The sequence below is a fragment of the Xiphias gladius genome, chromosome 22, assembly GCF_016859285.1.
Source record: "Xiphias gladius isolate SHS-SW01 ecotype Sanya breed wild chromosome 22, ASM1685928v1, whole genome shotgun sequence".
NCBI classification, from domain to species: Eukaryota; Metazoa; Chordata; class Actinopteri; order Istiophoriformes; family Xiphiidae; genus Xiphias; species Xiphias gladius.
The window spans coordinates 28170055-28191784 of NC_053421.1; the positions used below are offsets into that span (position 1 = coordinate 28170055).

General features: G+C 43.2%; 3 protein-coding genes across 4 annotated transcripts; 1 reads left to right on the plus strand and 2 right to left on the minus strand.

Annotated features, from left to right (window-relative positions):
* Window positions 1-5079: 5079 nt before the first annotated feature.
* On the minus strand, window positions 5080-11133 carry isg20l2 (interferon stimulated exonuclease gene 20-like 2). The gene is given in 4 exon segments (XM_040117824.1): window positions 5080-6541; window positions 7129-7329; window positions 9227-10049; window positions 11039-11133. Coding segments are annotated over 3 exon segments (999 nt in total). The 5' UTR covers window positions 9899-10049; window positions 11039-11133; the 3' UTR covers window positions 5080-6415.
* A 680-nt stretch (window positions 11134-11813) lies between these two features.
* Window positions 11814-19115, plus strand: rrnad1 (ribosomal RNA adenine dimethylase domain containing 1). Of its 2 annotated transcripts, none has more exons than XM_040117822.1 (8): window positions 11814-12201; window positions 13070-13188; window positions 13682-13922; window positions 14014-14076; window positions 15274-15411; window positions 16472-17283; window positions 18068-18252; window positions 18336-19115. In XM_040117822.1, exons 1-8 carry the CDS (start codon window positions 12064-12066, stop codon window positions 18419-18421), a joined length of 1782 nt encoding a protein of 593 aa, XP_039973756.1. In that variant the 5' UTR covers window positions 11814-12063; the 3' UTR covers window positions 18422-19115. The 2 variants fall into 2 exon arrangements, with proteins under 2 accessions (XP_039973756.1, XP_039973757.1); XM_040117823.1 differs by having other exon boundaries at window positions 13682-13898; window positions 18336-19114.
* Window positions 19116-20527: 1412 nt separating this feature from the next.
* LOC120784057 (protein S100-A1-like) lies at window positions 20528-21018 on the minus strand. The gene is made up of 2 exons (XM_040117486.1): window positions 20847-21018; window positions 20528-20722 (listed from the first exon to the last, which is right to left on the minus strand). The coding sequence occupies exons 1-2, from the start codon at window positions 21003-21005 to the stop codon at window positions 20528-20530; spliced, it is 354 nt and encodes a 117-aa protein (XP_039973420.1). The 5' UTR covers window positions 21006-21018.
* Window positions 21019-21730: the final 712 nt, after the last annotated feature.

Genomic DNA, 21730 nt, shown 5'->3' on the forward strand with positions numbered 1-21730 from the left:
CAAAAGCATAAAAATGCGTCAAATTTGGTGAACACAGAAAATTTCCATGTGAACATAGTCAGTGGGTCATCCAAGTGGACTCTTGTTGAAATCACAGCCCCACCTGAAGACCCGAAGACTCTCTGAGGGTTTGTCCCTACGGGCGACCCCTCTCAACTTGGTTTTAATATAAAAATATTGATTAGTGGAGTTTTAGATGATTAAATTAATAATCTATGAGCTCTATGGCTCTTACAGTGGGGCTTGTTGGCTGTAATAGAGAACAGCATTAACTCAGACAGTGGAAAACTAATTTGGGCGAACAAGACGAATGCACCGTTGGGTACCTGAGTTCCCACTGGAAATGGCAAAAAAACCAGAAATCATTGGGCGGAATTAGAGTTATAGCTCATTCGGTGCTGCCTTGTTACGCATTTTTAAACCTATCTCGAAACTTCTGCAAAGGTTAAACCGCGTCTCTAAAAAAGGTAACATCATTTACTGCAGAGACTTCCGTTTCCTCCTGGGCAGCTTCCATGTGCGACAGTACAAGACCCTTTATCCTTCCACCTGTGCCGATCCTGCTGCCAACCCACACTGTGCTCAGTGCATTTACTGTACATGTAAGGTTAACTAGCGATCTGCAAAATGGACAAATTCCTGGTGGCTTGGCAGCGGGTAATGAAAACCGAATTACGCGCATGTGGCTGATGCTGGGCCATGACGAGGTGTGTATGGAAAGGGTAATCTGCAGTCCACCTCCCAATAACTTGACCCAGGGGGGCAATAAAATCCATAAAATCCATATTGTATTGCCTAATGAGACCAACGGTGCTCTTTCAAGTTTTTCAAGGCCTTATTAATACAGCAGGTGAACACTTAATCTTCTTTCATTTCAAATGTCGAGAATAATATTTAAATCGATAATGCAGAATTACAATTAGGAAACGTCCGAATTACAAAAAAATAAACCTCAGATACGAAGGAGAAAATCGTGTTTATTAAACAAAACACAGTCACAGAAGAAAATCCAAAGCCTCTTTCGGTTTTAAGCTCTGGCTTTCACTTATGGAGCTAATAACAGGGAATAATATCAAATTATTCACATTATTGCCCATGCACAAGGAGATTAAGGAGGGATAAACAGTAGGGGATAATCTAGACTAGGGAATGGATTAAATCACGTTGCTTTGCAATATTTTTGCTCGACCATGTCTGTAAGGCTAAAGAAGGCCAGGGGTACTGTAAAGGTGAGTGAGATCTTCAAATGATGACCAAAGGCCAAAGTATGTATCAAATGAAATGTGTCTTATTGTGAAGCAGTCACAAAAACCCCTTTTGTCAGGGCGGAATTTACGTTTTAACAATTTTATGTAACTTTCCAACACAGACTGACAATAGTGCCACTTTCTGCATCAATTATCCAGGCGTGCAGAGGTGAGGGAGTGGGCAGGGTTTGATCCTCTCTCTCCGGCTCATTTTTCTTTCGTCACACAACTACTTCAGTCACGTTTCATGAACGCAATCAAGTGCAACACTATGAATGCCTTGAAGGGGAGACTGTCCCAGAACGTGAGCCGTTTGCCACATTTAATACAAATGATTGCATCCAGAATGCAAAGACACAGCAGGCTTGTCACCCCACCTTGAAAACATAAACACCTTTGCCTTTACTTTACTCTTGCCTGGTCAGATGACACATCAGATGACCTGGCTGATTTGAAGATGACTGAAACATCGAGGAGTTTTCAGTCAGAATCCCGAAAGGCCACAGAATCAAATTGTGGGGATCGTTCGATATCAGCACGAACATTTGGTGAAATGTTATCCGTTGACCAAACAGTAGCATGGCACCATTACCCTGCTCTGCAGAAGCAAGTCTCACAAAACTGAACCATGAGCTTGAAGTTGAATTGATAACTTTTGTGGCCACTTGGGGGCAGCGGAACAAGCTCAAAACACAACATCTGACATGTTACCATCTCATGAACTTGCTGTGGCTAACGTGTTAGCAAATTGTTGCCAATTTACACATCCAAACCCAGTAGTCACTCTCTTTTAGCTCTGGTCTGGTCTCCGCTGAGTCCTGAGAAAAACATCTGGCTCCCTAGTCACCAGATGTTCCACTTTCTTCTCCGGCTAGTCTCCAACTCGTCTGGAGTTTGCTGCCTGCTGCTACTGGAAATAACGATGATCAGCGTTTTCTGGCCAGAAAACCAAAACAATTACATACAGACATTTGATCACACTGTTGAAGAAATATAATGATTAGAGCAGCTTTAGAACGGATAAATAACTAGGAATAAATATTACCTAGAATAGCAGGACGTGTTGATTGCCCGGATCTTGGAACATGGCGAAATTGCTCAAATAGGTCCAATGGTGTGTGATAGATCAAAGTTAAAGCCAGAAGTTGGTCTGTGAACTGATGCTCACAACAGACGGGGTTGGGTTATAATTCTACCGTTGGCCTTCATTTCCTCTTCCAAATAGGTTTGACCAACCTTTTTACTTTGTTTACAACATGTCTGGTCGTCTGCGCGGGTTTTTCTTGCCTGTCTGACATCTTTTTAGCAGAGTTGTCATGTTCCCAGATCTCAGGTATTACCTTTGGCGAGTACAGTGTTGACAGCTCCGACGGCCATGTCAAATTGTAATCAACTGTGCTTTCCTTTAAAGGGTCAATACCGCTAGGGGTTAAGTGAGAAAGTGTTCTTTTATAATTTGGGTGAACTGATCCTTTAGGCACAAGCACAAGCGTTGCATTCAAAAGCCAGACCACTTTAAACTGAGGGAAGAAGCTGCAAATTCAGTAGATTTAAAGCCTTTCTTAACTTGGTTTCTCCATGTTACCAAAGGCTTTTAATTATCAGCCAATTCCACTTTTCAACTGCGGTTCCAGATTTCTACTGTGCAGTTTTTTTTCCCCCCGTCTTCTATTGAGTAGCTAAAACACTGTGGAGTTCACAGCTGAAGAATTTCTAGCACAGGAGATTCCACTGCCTCCCCTGCCAGCTACTTAGACTGTGACCATCAGATGCTTTGGCATCCTGTGTGGCGATACTGTGGTTTTCAGCTGCCTGTTTGGTCAGCGGACAAAGAACAGACACTGGACTTGTCTCTACTTCAGGACACCTCTCACTTGCTCCATTCTAGAAACTCTTGCAGGATACTGTCGTGTTCGCATCTTTTCCAACAACAACCAAGCCCGCACAGATGCACAGAGACACAACTCACAAACTGACACCTCCCTTAAAGTTCTTCACACTTCCAGTCCTACTTGATTTAAACCCAGAATGTGCGGGTGAATCATTGCTAGTGTTAGTGCAGAATATAGCCTTTGAGGTTTGGTGCGTTTCTTCCTCTTTAATCGGCCTCTCTGTGCCAGCAGTTGTGTGTGGTGTGGCCTGTTTTCGGGAAGGGTGGCATGCTGTACAATTAATGCGCCGGTGTTGAATTCACAGCCGGGAAAAAGTGCTGATTTGCTCACCTTTATGGACAAACACTTGCTGGAGGAGACAGAATGGTGGAGCAGTGTGAGACTCTGGAAGAACGGTGTGTTTACACCAGTGTGCAAGATGGTCAGTGGTGTCAGGTCTGAGAAGAGCAAACTTGATGATGCAGCTGATGAGCTCTGTGGACGGGGGCTGGTCACGGAGGGAACGGGAAATTAACACCAGACAGGTCCTGGCGGCTGTTTGTCCAGTCAAACATTTGATCCTGGTCTGTTCTGTCAATATGATTTTGAAAGTGGTAGATGAGTTTTGAGCGCTACACTAACTGTGGCAGGTGGACAAGAGAGCTCCTTCACTGATCCAAGGCCGTACAAGTAGTAGGGTGGTGTATGAAATGCTCCGGTATTAGAGCCAAAAAATGTATCTGAGATTCAACTGATACAAAAACGTTACAGAGGAGGAAGATTTTATCGTCGACACGATGGCAACAGCCGTCCGTCCGTCCACCACTTTGGTCCACGCTGAAGTATCTCAACAACTACAGGATGGACGGCTTCGACATTTTGTACAGACATTCACGGTGCTCACAGGAAGACTCCAACTGACTTTGGTGATCCACTGACTTTTCCTCTAGCAGGTCAAAGTTTTTCGCTTATGTTGTGAAGTATCTCAAAATCTGCTCGATGGATTAGCGCAACATCTTGTACAGATAATCACGGTCAGGGCAAAATTTCAATTTCTCCAATACTTTGGTTTATGACCAAATACCTTCAAAAGTAATGACATTCCCATCAGGCTCAGGCATTTTGTGTTTAACGCAAACGCTAGCATTCTGACACATTAAATGAAAAGTTTTCACAAGAACACAAAGAATGACAGTTTTTTTAGGACTTCGGAAACAATTGAAGACAAATCTTTGTATTTGACTTACCTATACTGATACAATAACAAGATTGTAGAGATGAGCGCTGGTATTCTCTGGAGAAATCTGTCAAAAAGTCATTATTAATGTGGATACGATGACTAAACAAAAGTCTTCATTGTTCATTTGACTCAGTCAGACAGGCTCGGAAATGTGCCGTAATTCAGCCGTCAACACCAGGAAAATAAAAACGCCAACTTTAAAACCAAAATCTCAGATGATATATGTCTCATGATACTCAGTATTGTTATACACTCTGTTGTCAGTTTTATAAGGGACACTCACAGTAGCAAAAATGAAAACAGTCTAATACAACAGCCGAGCAATAAAGCCTACCTTCATTTGTGCAAACTTTTTTTAGGGGGGTGTTGAGTTTATGGCACTCTTGAACTTCACAGCTTTATACTGAAAGGTGTATATATACTGACGCTCAGTGATAAAAATGGGCTGGACAAAATATATTAGAACTGCCTTTCAGTGTCTTGTCTGGCTCTAGGCTAGTGTGACGAGAAGATGACACGAGGCATTAGAAGTGGATTTTGGATTTGGGACAAGTTAAACGTTAAATGCTTCCTGTTTTGGTTACTCAAACATTGGATCAGATTTCCTCTCAAACCGTCTCAGAGCGTCAGTTGCAGCATAGGGTGAGCTACGAGCTGACAGTCCTGTGTGTGATGTTCATTACAGTAATTATTGCAATACCTCGAAATGGATGTGGTAATGATTTATTGATATTAAAACACAAGTACCAAGCTGAATGTACAGTAGACAACTGAACTCGTCTGAAATTGCATAGGAAGCCGATATCTCTCAAACTAAGCACTTCCATTTTCCACAATAGCTGATTCACCATAACCGACTGGAAAGAGGTCAGATGAACAAGAGGACCCTGGTTTTATCAGCCACCGGGACAAGCAGGAGGTTTATAAAGACAGCACGTGAATGGAGAAATATGAAGAACGTCGGGGCCGTAGCTACCGATGAGGTCATGTCCTCTGTACTTGAGGCGACGCGGGGGTTTTAACAATCTGTTACCATGTTTACATGGTATATAACTTTCAGTTTAGGTGGAAATCAGTGAGGAATTACTTGATCAGTGACTACATCTAATTTGATTTTGAAATTTAGAACCTCCTGCTCCAATACACCAGATCCTGTGGTGTTCATGAGCTTACATAATCACGTTTTATTTTTGGTTAATACGTTAATTGCGTGCTTTATAGATGTCTACGCTTGCATTTTTTAAACATTTACATTAAGAAATAAGACATTTAGTCACTTTTTAAGACGTGTGTCTATAAAACCATAAGACTACTGGTTCGACAGAAAACTATGAATAAAAGCTTCATGCGGGACTCATGACCTCAGTATTTTCTAAAATCCTGGCTACGGCCCTCAAGAACATCATTGGTTCATCAAAGCTGAATAATGTGTCAATATTCCGTCTATTAAAAAAACATAAAAGTCTGCACTGACAAGTGACAGATGATGGAACTCCATTAGTAGCAGTTTGGTCAGACTTCAAATTTCTGCATCATCCATGCTCAGATGGAAAGATGGAGATACACCATGGTGGTGTAAGCATGACCCTGGGTTGAGTGTTGCCCTGGAATAGCTGACCTGCTGATTTGATTACGAACATTTACCTCTGGAAGCTTAGAACCGTTTTTGTGTTTTTTGGTCGTCATAGATGCCGTTTCAATCATGTCGACGATGTACTGAATGAATACATGACTGCCCCCTAGTGGCAGATGCACCATTTAAACACAAAAGAAACCCTGAGTAAGAATGAAACTGTTGAAACTGAAAGTGTGAGACCCAGCAGTTCTTCTTCATCTTCTTCTAGATGATAATAAAAGAGTTTTAACTTCCAGGCAGCTGGTAGAGGCTTATCCAGGACTCTGAATGGGCAGATTCAGTTTTCCTGGTTTCTTAATTCTCATGTCAACAGGGCACTTAGGGGTTGATCCTGTAGCCCTGCAGTGAGTTGGTCAGTTCAAACCACATACCTGCCACACCAAATGTTCATTTCAACTCAGTTTATTTCCGTGTTGTCTCCTCAGACCCGGCACTAACTGGCCTGTGATTTGGAGACGAGCCTCCTCTCCCACTCCTCCTCCACCACTTTGTAAAGCTCCATAGTGGCTCTGGCATCCTCCACAGAAGAGTGACCCTTTTTCCCAGTCTGAGGACACAAGAGAAGAGGAGGAGTTCAGCATCGCTTTGAAGACATTTTTACATCATCATGACACTACTGTAATGGTTGAGCTTAGACACTGATTCTTGTAACTCTACAGGGTCCCTTTAAGCCGCGTTTCCTTTTTTGTATCCAGTCGTTTGCTTTATACCAAATTGGATTCAACTACTGAAGTCAACAAGTGACGGTATCTATTATCTTGAGCCTCAAGGTCCTTTTCCAGGAAAGAAACGCACATGTTTTTTTTTTCTCTCTCTCTCTTTTCATGGTTTACTAAAGTGGGTTTATTTTCTTTGTGGATAAGAGAAGATAACTGATTCACTGCAGTGTTCTTAATAAGGCGAACAAGATCTCATTTAGATAAGATCGCATTTAATTTCTCACTGTAAGCAGCCTTGTGCTGCTGTCGCCTTTAATCTTAAATCTTTTCTGTTCAGTTCAGACTTGTGCCTTTTCTCGTGAGAATGTGATTTGAATGGACATTAAGTACTGAAAGGTTCAAAATGCTGGAATCTGCTGGAAACGGAAGTGTTCTTATAGCTTAGGGACACCGGCACTGTGGAATTTTCTCCTACCTGGATGTCACGGTTAAAAATGGCTTTGGTGAGTCTCTTCAGTGAAGCGCACTCGCTCTCGGCAAAGCCAGCCTTCTGGTTGAGCAGAGGGATTCGGGACGTGTCTCTGGTCAAGGCAGCGGGGTGAGAGTAACCGAGGACCTTGAAGTCATTGTGGACGGCGTGGCCAATCACTACCTTCCCCATCAGCAGCCTCAGTATCTGCCAACAGAGAAGACATACATTCACTCACTCGTTGGGTTTATACAGAATAAGTTGCCAAATTCATGTCCTGAAACAGAAGACAGAGAATTTACACGAATGCTGAGTAGTTCTGAGCGTAAATGTGTTAAAGAGTTCAACTGATGTTTTCAAAGACAGCCACTATTGGACTGTGACACATGGACAGACGTGAAATATTTTTTAATTTCATGTATTTTCCGAAAATTTCAAACGTAAAATTAAAAAGTTGATTTGGCCAACTGACCCACAGTCTTAATTCTTTTTCAAACTAAATAAACAGTTTATGAACGGGGACCTATCTGATCTATGCGAGATCAATGTGAGAGAAACTCTGCGATAAATCAGCCTGTAAATGAAAAACTCAAACATCGAAAATATAAATGAACAATAATTTCACTTTGAGTAAAAAATAATAGGGATTGCAGGCTTCCTAGGATTTTCCCACTGTAGCCGTTTTAATGAGGAAGTCAATATTTTGGCAGTGGTCAATACTGAAAGGCTACTGGGAATTTCAAATAGTTGCATGCAAGCTTAACCCTGCATGTGTTGTTACTTAATGTAGCACAGCTTTGAATAAAACATGATCAAGTCTGTCCCACAAGACAAACACAGAGATCCAAGGTTAAACAGAAAAGGACAAACCAAGAAACAACATCACCAAGAGAGACACTGTGAATTTACTTAAACGACACACACACCTTTCTCCTCCTGGGGTTGAAAAGTCAATGTGATGCAGAGCTGCACCTAACTCTCAATTTCATCAAGCGAGTAATCAATCGGAAAATAGGGAAAACGCCTGTTATAATTTCCCCACAGGGCAAGGTGATGTCTCCCACTGTCCTGTTTTGTCTAACCAACAGTCATAAGCCTAGAGATTTATTTTACGAACATGTGTAACGACCCATAACTTGGACTTACCTTGTGAGGCTTTGGTGCTATATTCTCTCTTACATGTCCACAATGTCTCACAGACCAGGACATTTTGGATGTTGATGTTGTTGATTTTCTTCAACATTTGCATGAACATGAGACACAAGTTTATACGCCAACAGAGAGCCCAGGGCCCTGCTGGGGGCTAACACAAGCCAGTCAGGTTTACAGTTTTACAATTTGCTCCACTGCGCAGACTGTAATCCTCTATTTTCCTATAATCTTGATTCACTTTTTTTTAATTTTCCTGCACTGGTCTGGCTTCGCTGTGTATCCACATTTCTGCCGGACGCTGAGAAAAGTAATGGTCCGCTTTTAGGTTTCTAAACACTGACCTCAGTTCCCCGCAAAAGGCCCATCTCCCCAAATACTAATGCCTTTTGAAAGTATTGGTTTTCCTGGCCGATTCAGATTGAGCGGTAAAATGGTGGTCACTGTTGTTGTGCTTATTGTAGACATCCTAGTTGTTATGTGACAGCACATCTAGAGCTGAGACAATCAGTCGATTAATCAAATCCAAAAGTTAATTACCAACTACTTTTGATAAGTGGTTAACCGTTTAAGTAGTTTGCCGAGCACAACTGCAAAATGTTCTCTCGGTGCAGCTTCTCAATTGTGAAGATTTGCTGCTTTTTTTGTAACGTGACAGTAAATTGCAAGTGTGCTGGACAAAAACAAGCCCTTTCACCTCAGGCTTTTGGGAATATATTGGGTACTTTTCAGTATTTTCTGATGTTTTATAGACCAAATGAGCGATGGGTTAGGAGCTCTATTGACACCCCCTGGAAGCACCTGCAGGTTGAATTAAGAATCACTCCCTGAGATGTGCACAAACTCGTCTCCAAAGCGGGTGGCGAACAGTGGAAACGAAAGCCGACAACAGCTACATGTTACATGTTGTTAAGTTGAATTTCGTTATGCATGTGAAAAGGCTGGTATGTCTCACCTCCTTCCGGGCCTCTGGGTACGGCGTGGCCTTGACGAGATCGCTGCGCCGGATGCCGCTCCATCGGGTGCGGTAGTCAGTAACAGGCATGGAGGGGTTGATGAACTTATCGTAAACGACATCTCCTTCATAGGACACTATACTGCAGCGTGCGAGCTGGCTGACGCTCCCCTTTGGTCCTGCACCCACCATCTCACAGTCGATGGCAAGGTACTTAGTGGGGACTGCTGCTGATGTGGCAGTGGGCTTATGGCTGCTCGATCCTGAGGGGCAGGGGGTGGTGGGTGCTGATTTCGTGTTCACAGGTTCCTCTGGCTTCTCCTGGCTGCCTTTGCTGTTCACAGTGAAAGTCCAGGAAGGCAAGCTTTGTGTGGATGCGGAAGGCCTGGCGCTACTGTGTGAAGCACTGTCTGGACGAGGTAAACTTTTGTTTTGTGTGGAAGTGGGAAGTGCCGGATGCTTTGAGCGCGCTCCATTGTGGCGTGGAGTCTGGTCATGTGTGGACTGTCCCCTGTGGTGGCTGTATTTGTGTTTATCTTCCCGGTATTCCTTTTGCTCAAAGTGTCGCATCTTTTTACCGAACCTCTTGTTTTTCCTCTTCTGGTTTCCTGTGGGAGTCCTCCTCCGTGCAGCGTCATCGGAGGGGTACACGTTGATCGTAATGTTCGGCATGGTTACGGTCGCAGTTCAGCAGAAGTCAGTTTTCTCAGTGCACTTTCACACAAAGCAATCATGCAGACGTGCTTGTTATGACCTCCCCAACTGGTATCTGTCCTTCGTAGTCTCGTTTTTAGTTGGCTGAAACCAGTTTAAATGTATTATCCTGAAAAACAAACACAAACGCAACATTACCAGACCCTGCCTTGATTTGTAGGAAATGACGGTAGGGCTGCAACTAACGTTTACTGTCAACATTGAATAATCTGCTGACTATGTCTTCCATTATTTGATGAATCATGCGGTCGATGAAATGTCAGAAATCCCTAGCCCTCAAAAAATGTAAAAAATACCATTCGCAACCTCCCGGAGCCCAAGATTACGTCCTCAAATGTCTCGTTTTGTCCAAAACCGAATGGTGCTCAGTTTTTATTATGATACATGACCAAAGAGAAGCTGCACCTGAGAGACTGTGGCACTTTTTTCATTATTTTATTTTATTTTATTTTATTTTGATAAATGACTGAAACGGATTATTTTTCTAATCGATTCAGCTCCACTCCAGTGTACAGCTTCTTTATAACCTATAATAAGAAGAATCTAAGAAGAGGAGCACTTGAACGCATCGGCACATTAACATCAATTTTGCGAGAATTGGGACTTTTGTTCTCTTATCCGATGAGGTTTAGCGTTTCTGGGGTCGCTGAGGGCAGAGAAACACGTAAAACTCAACTTCCTGTAAACTTGTGGGTCGCCTCGATTCAAATTTGTGGCTGTAATTAATTTGCGTTGACCTGAAAAAAAAACACACATTCACATTGACTTTATCTCACACATTTGATTTACAAGTTACTAACACAAGACCGTGTATAAACGAGCGAAATAGAGAAGTTTATGCTCTAATTAGCTCGTAAATTACAGATAAAAACACCAATTTTACGCTGCTGGATCTGACTTTGGCTTTTGATGTCAACGTTAGCTGACGGCTGTCGACGTTAGCTCGCCGACGCTCCGTGCTAGACTCGGCGGTCCTCGGCGGCCGGATGCGGATCGTCCGTTGACGGAAAAATTCGGCGCGGCGAGTCTTGCGAACGCAGCCACAGGCTCCCTACTGGGAAGACTCTGAAAATAAGTTTCTGAAAGGCAAAACCAGACCTGCTGCACACCGTGCTGACCACACTCCTCCTCAAAACAAACCACCACCACCACCATCGTCATCGTCGTCGTCGTCATCATCATCATCATCCGGGTCATGCTGCCTTCACAGACAGTCAGACAGTGGGAGAAATAGTTGATCATACTAGAAGTAGAAGTAATTTTGACTAAATTTCGTGGGACGTAGCAATATCAGGGAAGTCTGTTACTGACTGTTACAATATATCACGAAACCTCCATAATAAACAAGGGAGTAATGACTTGAATAAAACACAATCTTGACTGTGACATTCTCTTCTACTATAATGACACTACAAATAAAGACATGTTTTATTTTCAGTATTTTTTAACTGAACGATATTTAATTCATTAAAGTAAATGGTCAGCAGGCAAACCGCTTTTTATTTGTTTCCAAAATGAACTGAGAACATACAAAAACTGTTGATGAATGCCAAATGTCAAAAAAGCCAGAGGAGCAATTCAGACCTTTAAAAGAATATAACCTCTTCGTGCCATAATATCCCTGCACAATGTCTTTTTTTTCTGTGTGCATTTGCTTTTACATATGTTTATTTTAGATTGCTTGCTTTTTTTTTTAAATTAATGTGTGTATGTCTACTTACGGAGAAGTTTTTTTTTTTTTTTTTTTGGCTGTTATTTTTAAATAATGATCCTGGATCAATAAAGATATCCCTCAAACTGCTACCGAAGACGCACAGTAAATGGCTACTTCTTAATCTGCGGGAAACTAAAGCAGAAATTACGGGGAGCACGTGAACGCCTCTGCATTCTACTTGTGGAAGTTACAGTTAGCTGCGGTGGCTAAAGGCTAAACGCAACAGCCGTTTCTGAATTTCAAAAAAAAAAAAAAGAGAGAATAAACACTGGGCAAGCGTTATAAAGTGCTCGGTTGTAAGAGCGCCTCGGTAACTGTCCAGGTATTTTAGGGGCATTTTTCGTCTCGCCTGGAAAAAACAACGTGGCGTCGGAACATACCAGGTAGCGTTAGCTCGCCTGTGAGCCCCATGTCAGTTGAGCTGTCAGCAGCGCAAGATGCGGAGATGTTTACACCGAGTCTGTCATCAGAGCAACAGAGAGATCTGGCGGAAAGACTCGCCGCTTTTCTGTCCCAGTACAGCCGCTTATCCGACTCCTACATAATTGTGCGTATCAGTGACTCACCGACTTCTCTTGTGACAGTTTGCGGCCGTTTCCAGTGAAATGCCAGAGCAGTTAGTTTATGTTGTGTTTTGAAAAACAAAACAAAACAAAATGTAACCGCCCCGGCGACCCCGGGTTTCCCTGACAACGAAGCAGTAGCCTGATTGCATACATTACATGTTTGATTCTGTACATGTGTAGCGCCATGTTTTTTTTTTTTGCGTCCACCAGTCCCTAGTGAGAGGTGTACGCACGTTTTCGTGCCAACCAGCAGTGAAATCAGCTGCAGCAGTCAAACAAAATCACTTGTATTCTTGAGCACATGGCTCCATTACCAGCCAGGCAAGGCTGGGGGCCCGCTCAAACAGCCCGGGGGGGCCCCAAACAGCCCGGGGGGGACCAAACAGCCCGGGGGGAGCAAACAGCCCCGGGGTTAACTGCCCCAGTTGCTGTTTGTAAATTCTATAACTTAAAAGTTGTAGCACTAAAGTACAATATCAACTAGTTCCTGCGGTACTCTGTAATCTCGTGGCCCTGTCAAGTAGAGGGACAATGTTTGGTTTTCACATCTTTATTGTTTTAGTTCGTGTTGTGTTCCTAAATAAAGATGTGTTCCATCAAGTCACAGAAAACGCGGGGCCATCTGTATCTGTTGTCCTCTGTGTGCACTGTTCTTGATGGGAAATTGCAGTAAACAGGCGCCCACCATCAAATTTTTTCCCCAGGACCCTCAAATGGCTTTCATTTGGCCATAATTAAGAACAACTGTATGGACATGAAAGGATATTTATACAAAGTTAGACGGCTGGATTCATATCCAGTCATCTTGTAGTAGTTTTTCTGGTAACACTCAGTGTTGTTCTCCCGCAGGAGTTCTTCACTGAGGATCTCTGGCACACATTACCCAGCGCCTGGCAGCCTGTACTCCAGGACCTGTCGTATCCACAGATTGCAGACCTTTTACTGGATGCCACGCATGGAGACAGGAGGTACCGCTGGATTGTAATCAGGCCCTTTACAAGGCCTTGCTCCAGAGAACAAAAGAGTGAAAAAAAAAACACAAATTTCAGATAAATAAATAAAATCCACGACAAGAGTAAGGTAGGAAAGGTGAGTGTGATGTAAGAAACAGGGGCACAGGACAGCAAAGGGTTAATAGTAGTCGGCCTCATGTTGAATTTCTGCTCTTATCAGGAAACGGTAGTGACATTTGTTTTTGTAAAGTCTGGAATCACGTTGTAGTCGAGACGTCTCTCTAATACATCCAAAGCCTGTCAGTTCTGAAACGACTCATGGTTGGTAGTAATGTCGAGGTGCTAAAAGCATGGGGGACGTGAGCTTCTCTCACAGTCCGATTATTTTCTGGTAGTGTAATCAGTTTTTTATTTTGGGCCCCTGGTGGACGTCGCTGACAGTAGAGGACTATAGTACGATGCCAGCCTTGTGATCTGAACGATAACCACACACACTTTGTCATCACAGGTATCCTTCCGTGTGGCCCCTGTCTCTCTTGGCCTTCCGTGCCACAGCTCATGCTCTGGCATTTCCCAGAGAGTGCAGGCGGGAGCGAGGCAGGGTATTCGGCGCGGTGAAACCCGAGGAGTTCCTGGAAAACCAGAGTCAGAGCTCGCTGCTGGGCCACATCTTCAGGAAACACGTCAAACCCAAGAAGCAGCATGAGATCCGCAAGCTGGGCATGGTACAGGGCTGCTTATTTGCGTTGGTTGGTGCTTTTTAAGTTTAACTTGAACTTGTTCCTCTGTCAGTAGTGTGTTTAATTAGGTTTTTTTTTTTTCTTTTTTCTTAATCCCCAGCTGGTAAAACAACTCTGTGACCAGACTGACTGCAACAGAGTGGTGGATGTAGGCTCTGGACAGGTATAATCTTAACCAGAACTTTGATATTGGAAGGTTTGGCAAAACCCTGGATTACATTCAGTGCCAGCGCTCTTTATATTACGTTTTTTCTACAATATCTGTGCATGACAAGGACACTACAAACACTGAAGTGAGAGACTGTGGTTTGGGCAAATAAATTAAGGTGGATAAGGTCGACACTGTGCTATTCTCTTCTGATTTTCCACAAATCCTATCAAAATATGTGAATCTTTAGAGACAGCTCAAAAATATGTAATTTGATTTTTAAAAGGCTCAGTAATTTCCCTAAACAGCTGTTTTTAATGGAAATTTTACTCTCAAACAGGAGGAACTAGTGCATTTGTAGGGGACTATTTTCAGCGGCGGATTAATCTACATTTGGTGCTGTTGTTAGTATTTTGTGGCAGCAGGATGTTGTGGGTGTGTGTTTGTGTGTGGGACTGAATCAAAAAAAACTCCAGTGTGTGTTTGTGTGTGTGTGTGTGTGTGTGTGTGTGGGGGGGGGGGGGGGGGACTGAATCAAAATAAACTACAATATGTGTTTGTGTGTGTGTGTGTTTGTGCTGATGAAGGAACATGTCAACCAGTGCAACAGTGTGACTCACTGATGTGTTTTTCTAAGTTTTTTGGAAACAATGGAACTCTCTGGCTCAGACAGACAAGATATATCAGGCTTGTGATACACACACACACAATACTTGGTAATAGGACGCATGCGTTGTTTGTTCTGCATCTGCAAATGCTGTAAATGAGAAGAATACCTCCAGGCTTATCCTTTAAGGTGCTTCATGGTTGAGGTTAGGCATCTAACATAAGTAGGGAAAGATGGCGGTTAGGTCTTTTAGAAATGTAACTGTAGGACTGCGACGGTACTCAAGCTACTGGCGCCGGACGTAAACCACGACACTGCGAAATCCACAAATATGAACATGACTCCAAGGATGTCGGCCTGATCATTAACAGGCAGCAGTGTTTTATCATTCCAAGACCTCACATGCTTGTATTTTAATGTATCAACTGTCAACAGCATTTTAACACGGCAGCACAGCAGATTAATAAGATAAGAATAAAAAGATGTCATTCTATCTTTTGACAGTTGCAAGAAGCCTTCAGAGGAGCATGGTTAGAATCTGAGGCGAGGTTGTGAATCCTCACACATTAAACAGCGAGACTTGTCCCCCACTCTGCTCCAAACAGGGTCACCTGACCCGGTTCCTGTCCTTCGGGCTCGGACTGTCTGTGACTGCTATTGAGGCTGATCGCACCCTGGTTGCCGTGGCGTCCAGGTTTGACGGACAGTTACTGTGGGCGTTGGAGAAGGAAAAGCGGAAAAAGGTTGGTGCTTTGCCGAACTCACTACGCACTGTCAGTCCGCAGAGAGAGACTGGTTTTCAAAGAGCATCAAACTGTCACTTTTTAAGCTTCATATTTCTTCGCTGAAAGGTTCCTGAAGCCAAACGTGGAAGATTTTTGCAGCATTGCCTCTTATCGTTGCTTGTCCACTAACACTGACAGTTTTCACCCACATTCTGTGATAGTTAGTGAACCACATGTAGTTAGTATATCTCCAGAGTCGGCCTGTAAAGTGACAAGTTTATACCTATTTCTAAAGGGGTTGTTAAAAGGCAATTATAGGGAATCAAAAACCGAATTGAATGTTGTTTTATTGTTGATTGTGTTGATACTCCGACTGATTTTCTGATTATTGTTTTTTAATGTCCTTCGTTGAGTCGCACTGTCTAATAATGCACTGTAAAAGAAACTTGACGTGGAAAACAGGTGAGAAGAAGTGGGGCCACCTAGAAATAAAAGGTAGCACATATCATCACATATCATTTTCAGATGAAATGGTGAACTCGTCAGGAAACGTTACATGTCCAGCTGTTACAGAGGAGATTTAGCATTTATCTGGAGTCATGTTTGTTTCAACCTGATGAATCTAAGTCCACGATCCTTTCTGTTCTCTGCCGACTCATGACAAAAGAATTTCTGGCTATGTAGCTGCTGCTAGGTGTTCCTCGCTCTTTACCAGTTAGGGTTAGGTGGTTAGCTAGTAGTGGACAGTGGCTTTTTGAGGCTTTTTCACCTGGCGGAAACAGCGCTATGAGGACGGTGAGAGTGAACCGAAACAGTAAAGTTACGCGCCATTAAACCAAAACAGTCAATTGAAAGATGCTAAAATGCTCCATAGATCTGAGGGCAGCTGCAGAGTCAGATGATAAGTATTTGTAGGTTTGTCAATGCGATTGACACATTTCACATACAAGTAGACATTTGATACGTTTTTGATATAAAAGTGTCGACTTTAGCATCTTTCACGTTTCGTTTTGCTTCCCGCTATAGGTGGCAACAAACTATCAACATTAATCTTTGTAAACATCTTTCTTCTTCCTAGAACTACTCATCTCAGCTCCCGGTATCACAGTCCTCTCCCCGCCATGTGGCCGGATGGGTAAACCCCAAGGCATCGTGGGAGGCTTTCATCAAGCAGCTGAGTACTGCAGATTGTCTAAGCGAAGGTCCTCCAACTCCATCTGGACCCAGCAAAAAGAGACTGAGGGGCTCTGAGCATCATCATGGGAGTTCTCATGAGGTTCAGACTTCACCATCTCATGGCTCCAAGGACTCTGGTACTCGCTCACAGGACTTTGAATCGCCATCGCAGCCCCAGCACAGCAAGAACGAGCCTGAAGAGCAGTTATCCGCTGGAAACTGTCGGCAGGGGGCTCCTCCTGAAGAAAACGGCCCGCCAGGCTCTCCAGACTTTGTCCTGACCGGTCTCCATGCCTGCGGCGACCTCAGCGCTACCCTCCTGCGCCACTTTGTCAACTGCCCGCATGTTCGCGGCATCACCTCTGTGGCGTGTTGCTACATGAAAATCACAACCAAAGAAAACCCCACCCCTCCAGGACTGGTTGAACCTCCCGCTCCAACGACATCGCGTCAGGAATCGGTTCCCTCAGAGTTTGGCTACCCGATGAGCTCCTGGGTGCGGGGGTTGTCGGGGCATCGGCTGTCCTATAAGGCGCGGGAGGGGGCGTGTCACGCTGTGGAGGACTACGTGCGCAGGCTCAGGGAGGAGAGCGAGCTGCTAAGGACGCACTGTTACCGGGCGATGCTGGAGTCTTTCATCAGGGACACGAGGCCGGATCTACGCAGGGCAGGAATCCAGACCATAAAGAAAGCCCACCTGTTACCCTTTACAGAGTGAGTAACGCTGCAGGCATTCACATTGTTTTTAACCCCAGCAGGTCTGATGTTACACCACATTGCGAGGTGCCGCCCATAGGAGGAAATTCCCAAAAAAATGCATCACTGAAGATGCTGTAGTACAGACTGAGGAGGAGGAACGTGTTTGAATGATCTTTAAATTATGTTTAAATATTTCAAGCCACAATGTGTTGGATTTCAGCATTTTTTAAATTATTCTGGGGGTGGTCGTGCTTGTTTTTGAGAAGAATGAGACGGAGATATTTTTGGTATTATCACAGGGGAGGCAGCAAAGTCAAACATACTATTGTCCCTGGTTTTTTGGCTCTTTTATTCATCGGTCAGAAAAAAAGAATATCGTGAAGCAGCCAACAGATATTCTAATTTCTTAAATAAAAATAAATGGATATTTGAGTTATGGTCACCTCTTAAATAAAGCCTGGTGAAAACACTGAGGAAAAATGGAATAACCTGTGGGTATTCAAGTTTTTCACGTGGTAAATTCAGTATTTGACTCCATCAGTACAACAACACAGTAATGTCAACCTCAGCAGTCTGCTTGCTCTGCACTTGGAAATGCTCAAATATATTATATTATATAAGTAAAAGCCTCCCGGGAACCGGAGAAATTATTTTGAGCCACTGGAGGATTTTATGCCACTTACAAACAGGAGAACGTAGGAATTCAGGTGTGTCTCATAAATAAGCCTGTTTAACATAAATGCCTCTGAGGTAAATAAAGGCCATTATGTCCTCTGTCTACCTCAATGTTGTCTCCCAGGTACGCCCGTCTGGGTCTGGCCCGGGTCGGCCTGCCTCCAGAGTTACCCCTGGACCCAGAGCGGGTGGAGACCATGTTGAGGCAGCAGGGCAGGGTGGTGGTGTACTTCACCCTGGCCCTGCTGCTGGCTCCTGTAGTGGAGACGCTGGTGCTGCTGGACAGGATGATCTACCTGCAGGAGAACGGTGAGCCAGTCGGTACGCTCTCTGTATAACTGAATCTCTTTTTATTCACCGTCAGCTCTGACTGAAGCCTCGTCTCTCTGCAGGCGTGGAAAGTCAGCTGGTTGCTCTCTTCGACCCAAACCTTTCCCCAAGAAACTTTGTGCTGGTGGCTCTGAAGCCGCCTGAATAGTGAGGACAAAAAGGAGTCCCCGGTAAAACTGCATTATTCACTCCCTGGTGGAAAAAGTCACACTTACCGGTTGAAAATGAAAGATGACTCAAGATTACAAAAGTCTAGTTCTCCTTTATGTGATAGAAAGTGCTCTTAGTCTTAAGGTTATTTGGATTTTAACCTCTGTTTTTAGAGATGTTAAATAATGGAAATCAAGGGAAGATTTTTTTTTTGATGGCCTTTGGACATAGTTTTGCCATAATGAGTACACGTCCTTACTGCAGTGAAGCCCCTCAGATGTTCAGCTTCACAGTGACACAGGAACATGCTGGAAATCTGAAGATCTGGGCACACTCAGTTCTGCCTCCATAACCTTGGGATACAGTCAATCCATACAGTAGCTTTTAGACCGTCCAAACGTTTGGTTTTATTAACATCACGTACATCACGCTGGTTATCACTCCGTCTTCACGGTAGCACAGAAGCAGTCATGTGATTCGGTTTGATTTTCATGGCTTGTTTTGTTTATGGTTTTGCTCGTTTTTGTATTTTATTTTATTTTATTACCTCTGTCCTTTTAAAGCACTGGTGGAGAATCATGTTTTGTGCTTTACTGTATCTGTTACCAAGAAGCAATAAAGATAACCATTGCTTTTAATTTTAGGCACAGAAGCATGAAAGCTTATTACTTTACTGAAAAACAGCCCAAAGAGTTGAATGGTTTTTCAACGTGGAGATGTAGCTACTATGTGCATGCACAAATGTAATTAAAACTCCAGTATTATCCACTTGAGGGCAGAAGAGCTCCACAACAAGCTACCAGACAAAAAACATTATTATAACTGATACATACGTGGCTAATAATATCTATTTTATATACTGCTAATACTGTACAGTTTCACAATAACTACTGTGATTTACATGTTCTATACAGGTTTTAAAAAGTAACAAGTAACTGTATCTGTCAGATGAATGTAGTGGAGTAAGAAGTACAGTATTTTCCTTTGAAATATAGCGGAGCAGTAGTATTAACTAGCATGAAATAGAAATACTCAAAGTACAGGTACCTCAAAATTGCCCGTAAGTATAGCAGTATTGTTATCTATTTAAAAGTTGATATGTATAATGTGTATTTTACTTATTAATATGTTTATTTATTTATGGCCTCTTTCATATGCCAATCTTGGTTTAGTGACACATTTACTGTATAGTTCGGTCTCAGTGTTTGCGTTCGCAGCAGCAGCAGCTGTTGTCATCAAACGTGCTGTAGTAAACCTGTCCACTACCTGCTCAGCAGCAAACAGCGGACAGACACAGTCAGAGACCAGCTGGTGAACATGGAGGAGCATTTAGCAGCTGAAGATTCAGATGTTTCTCTGAGGAGCTGGTGGAGACCAAAACCAGAGCTAAAGGAAAGGGAATACTGGATTTAACATACATTCGTCAGCTGGACGCAAACACCACTCCAGATAATGATGTTGCTCTGTGCTTGTTGGATTTGTAAAGAGGCAACTGTATGCCAACGTGTTAGCCGCCACAACTTTACAAGGTAAAAATACACTCATTTGCTAGTTTAATGGGTACACGTAACTAAAGCGAATGCAGTCGATCAGTGAGGGTGGGCTGAATAATGGCAACAAGTCTCTGCATAATGCAATAAAAATTAAAAATTCAACAACACCACAAACTGCATCCTCCAGAATGAGTTGAATCAGTTGACTCCACACCTCTTTAAAACAGTTTTCAACACAAACTGAACATTATATCCTTCATGAAGGGAGGATTTATTACAGGACTGTAGACTGGATTGGTTTCAGCTAGGTGTACCTTTGGAGGCTTGTTGCTCTGCCCCCTGGTGGCAATTAATGCTGTTTTAACCATTAATCAGGATTGGTACTGCTAGCCACATGGTAGAATAGGGATACAAAGAAAAGCAGAACTCATTATCATTAATATTCAGAGTAATTTATTGACGTTTTAATAGAGTCGGAGAGAAAAAGGTCAAATCAGGACACTAAAACTCCAGCTTTCCTCATAGTTCTGGAGCCTATGTGACAGTAGTTTGAATTAAAATCACAGACATCCGAATGTAATTCCAGCTCAGAGACTGTGACTGGTTGACATTCACAGTCTCTGAAAACGCCCGTCTTTCATTTGACCACAGTGGAAAACAACAGGAGTGTAGCCTTTAAAGTAGGTGGTGCTGGTCACGGTCAGCTGAGTAACCAAGGCAACAAACTCCTCAAAGCTCACACCGCCATCCCTATTCTTGTCCAGGTCAGACATGATCTCCGCCACCCTTCGACAGTCCCAGCTGTCCTGAAACACAGACATAAAGGAACGGACACATGAACCAGTTTTTCACGCCTTGATTCTTGAATCCAACCAGAGATTTGGCATTTCAGCAACACAGCCTGACAGTAGACACAGAAACAGTCGGTACCTGCAGGTAGTGGCTCAGCTCTCCTTGTATCAGTCTCCTCAGCTCCAGGAAATCCAGCTTGTACTTGTTGCCCCCTTTTGAGGCGTAGCATTGAAACACTTCGATGAGGGTGTCCATGGCCGACTCCAGTTTGCTCACGTTTGTTCCTGTGCCGATCATCTGTGGGGTAAAAGTCCAGAGAAAGTGAGGTGAGACTGAATAATGCTAAAAGTCGATAACGTGAAAGCTGTGGACACTGTTTAGAGCATTGTGTGAGGGGGAGCCATAATTCATTCTGAGCCTCGCATATGCATTTATCGTACTCTCATGTACACATATTTCACTCACATATAAATAGGTAGCGTACTTTGAAATACATACATGTATTTTCACTCACATACCTACATTTTTACTTCCACACATACTTTCACATACATGTTTTTCAGTGGTAGAAAGTATGTTAATTAACCAAAGCAGTGTCCTTTAGTATGATTTTGAGGTACGTGGACTTTTGCACTTTATGTTCTTCTAACGTATATTTTAAAGGGAACCAAATTATACTCGTAGTTACTATTAGAGTCTGAATTTACATTGAAACCTATGATCGGTTTACATTTATAATAGCGGGGTGGAAGGGGTGTTGAGTTCCTCAAGTAAAAGTGGCAATACCGCAGTATTAAAAATGATGGTGATGACGAAGATGATATTTTAGTGTCAGACAAGTCCGAATTTTTTCCTGCGTCACAACAGCTCCGTTTGAAACATCACATCGAATTAGGACGAGAGACAGAGAGACAGACATTTACTACATTTGATCTGGGCTCGAATGCCGAATTATCGTTGGGTTTGACTGCTGCACGAGCGACTGCTTCGGTCTGATCTCAGTATATGGTGGAACCCCGCAC

Bases quoted from the DNA above. Each gene is read 5' to 3' on its own strand.
- rrnad1 (XM_040117822.1), top strand. From the start codon at position 12,064: ATGTCAGTTGAGCTGTCAGCAGCGCAAGATGCGGAGATGTTTACACCG. The intron at 12,202-13,069 runs GTGCGTATCAGT...GTTCTCCCGCAG, and splicing joins TATCCGACTCCTACATAATT to GAGTTCTTCACTGAGGATCT. The intron at 14,077-15,273 runs GTATAATCTTAA...TGCTCCAAACAG, and splicing joins TGGATGTAGGCTCTGGACAG to GGTCACCTGACCCGGTTCCT.
- LOC120784057 (XM_040117486.1), bottom strand. From the start codon at position 21,005: ATGATCGGCACAGGAACAAACGTGAGCAAACTGGAGTCGGCCATGGAC. The intron at 20,723-20,846 runs GTACCGACTGTT...TCTGTGTTTCAG, and splicing joins AGCTGAGCCACTACCTGCAG to GACAGCTGGGACTGTCGAAG.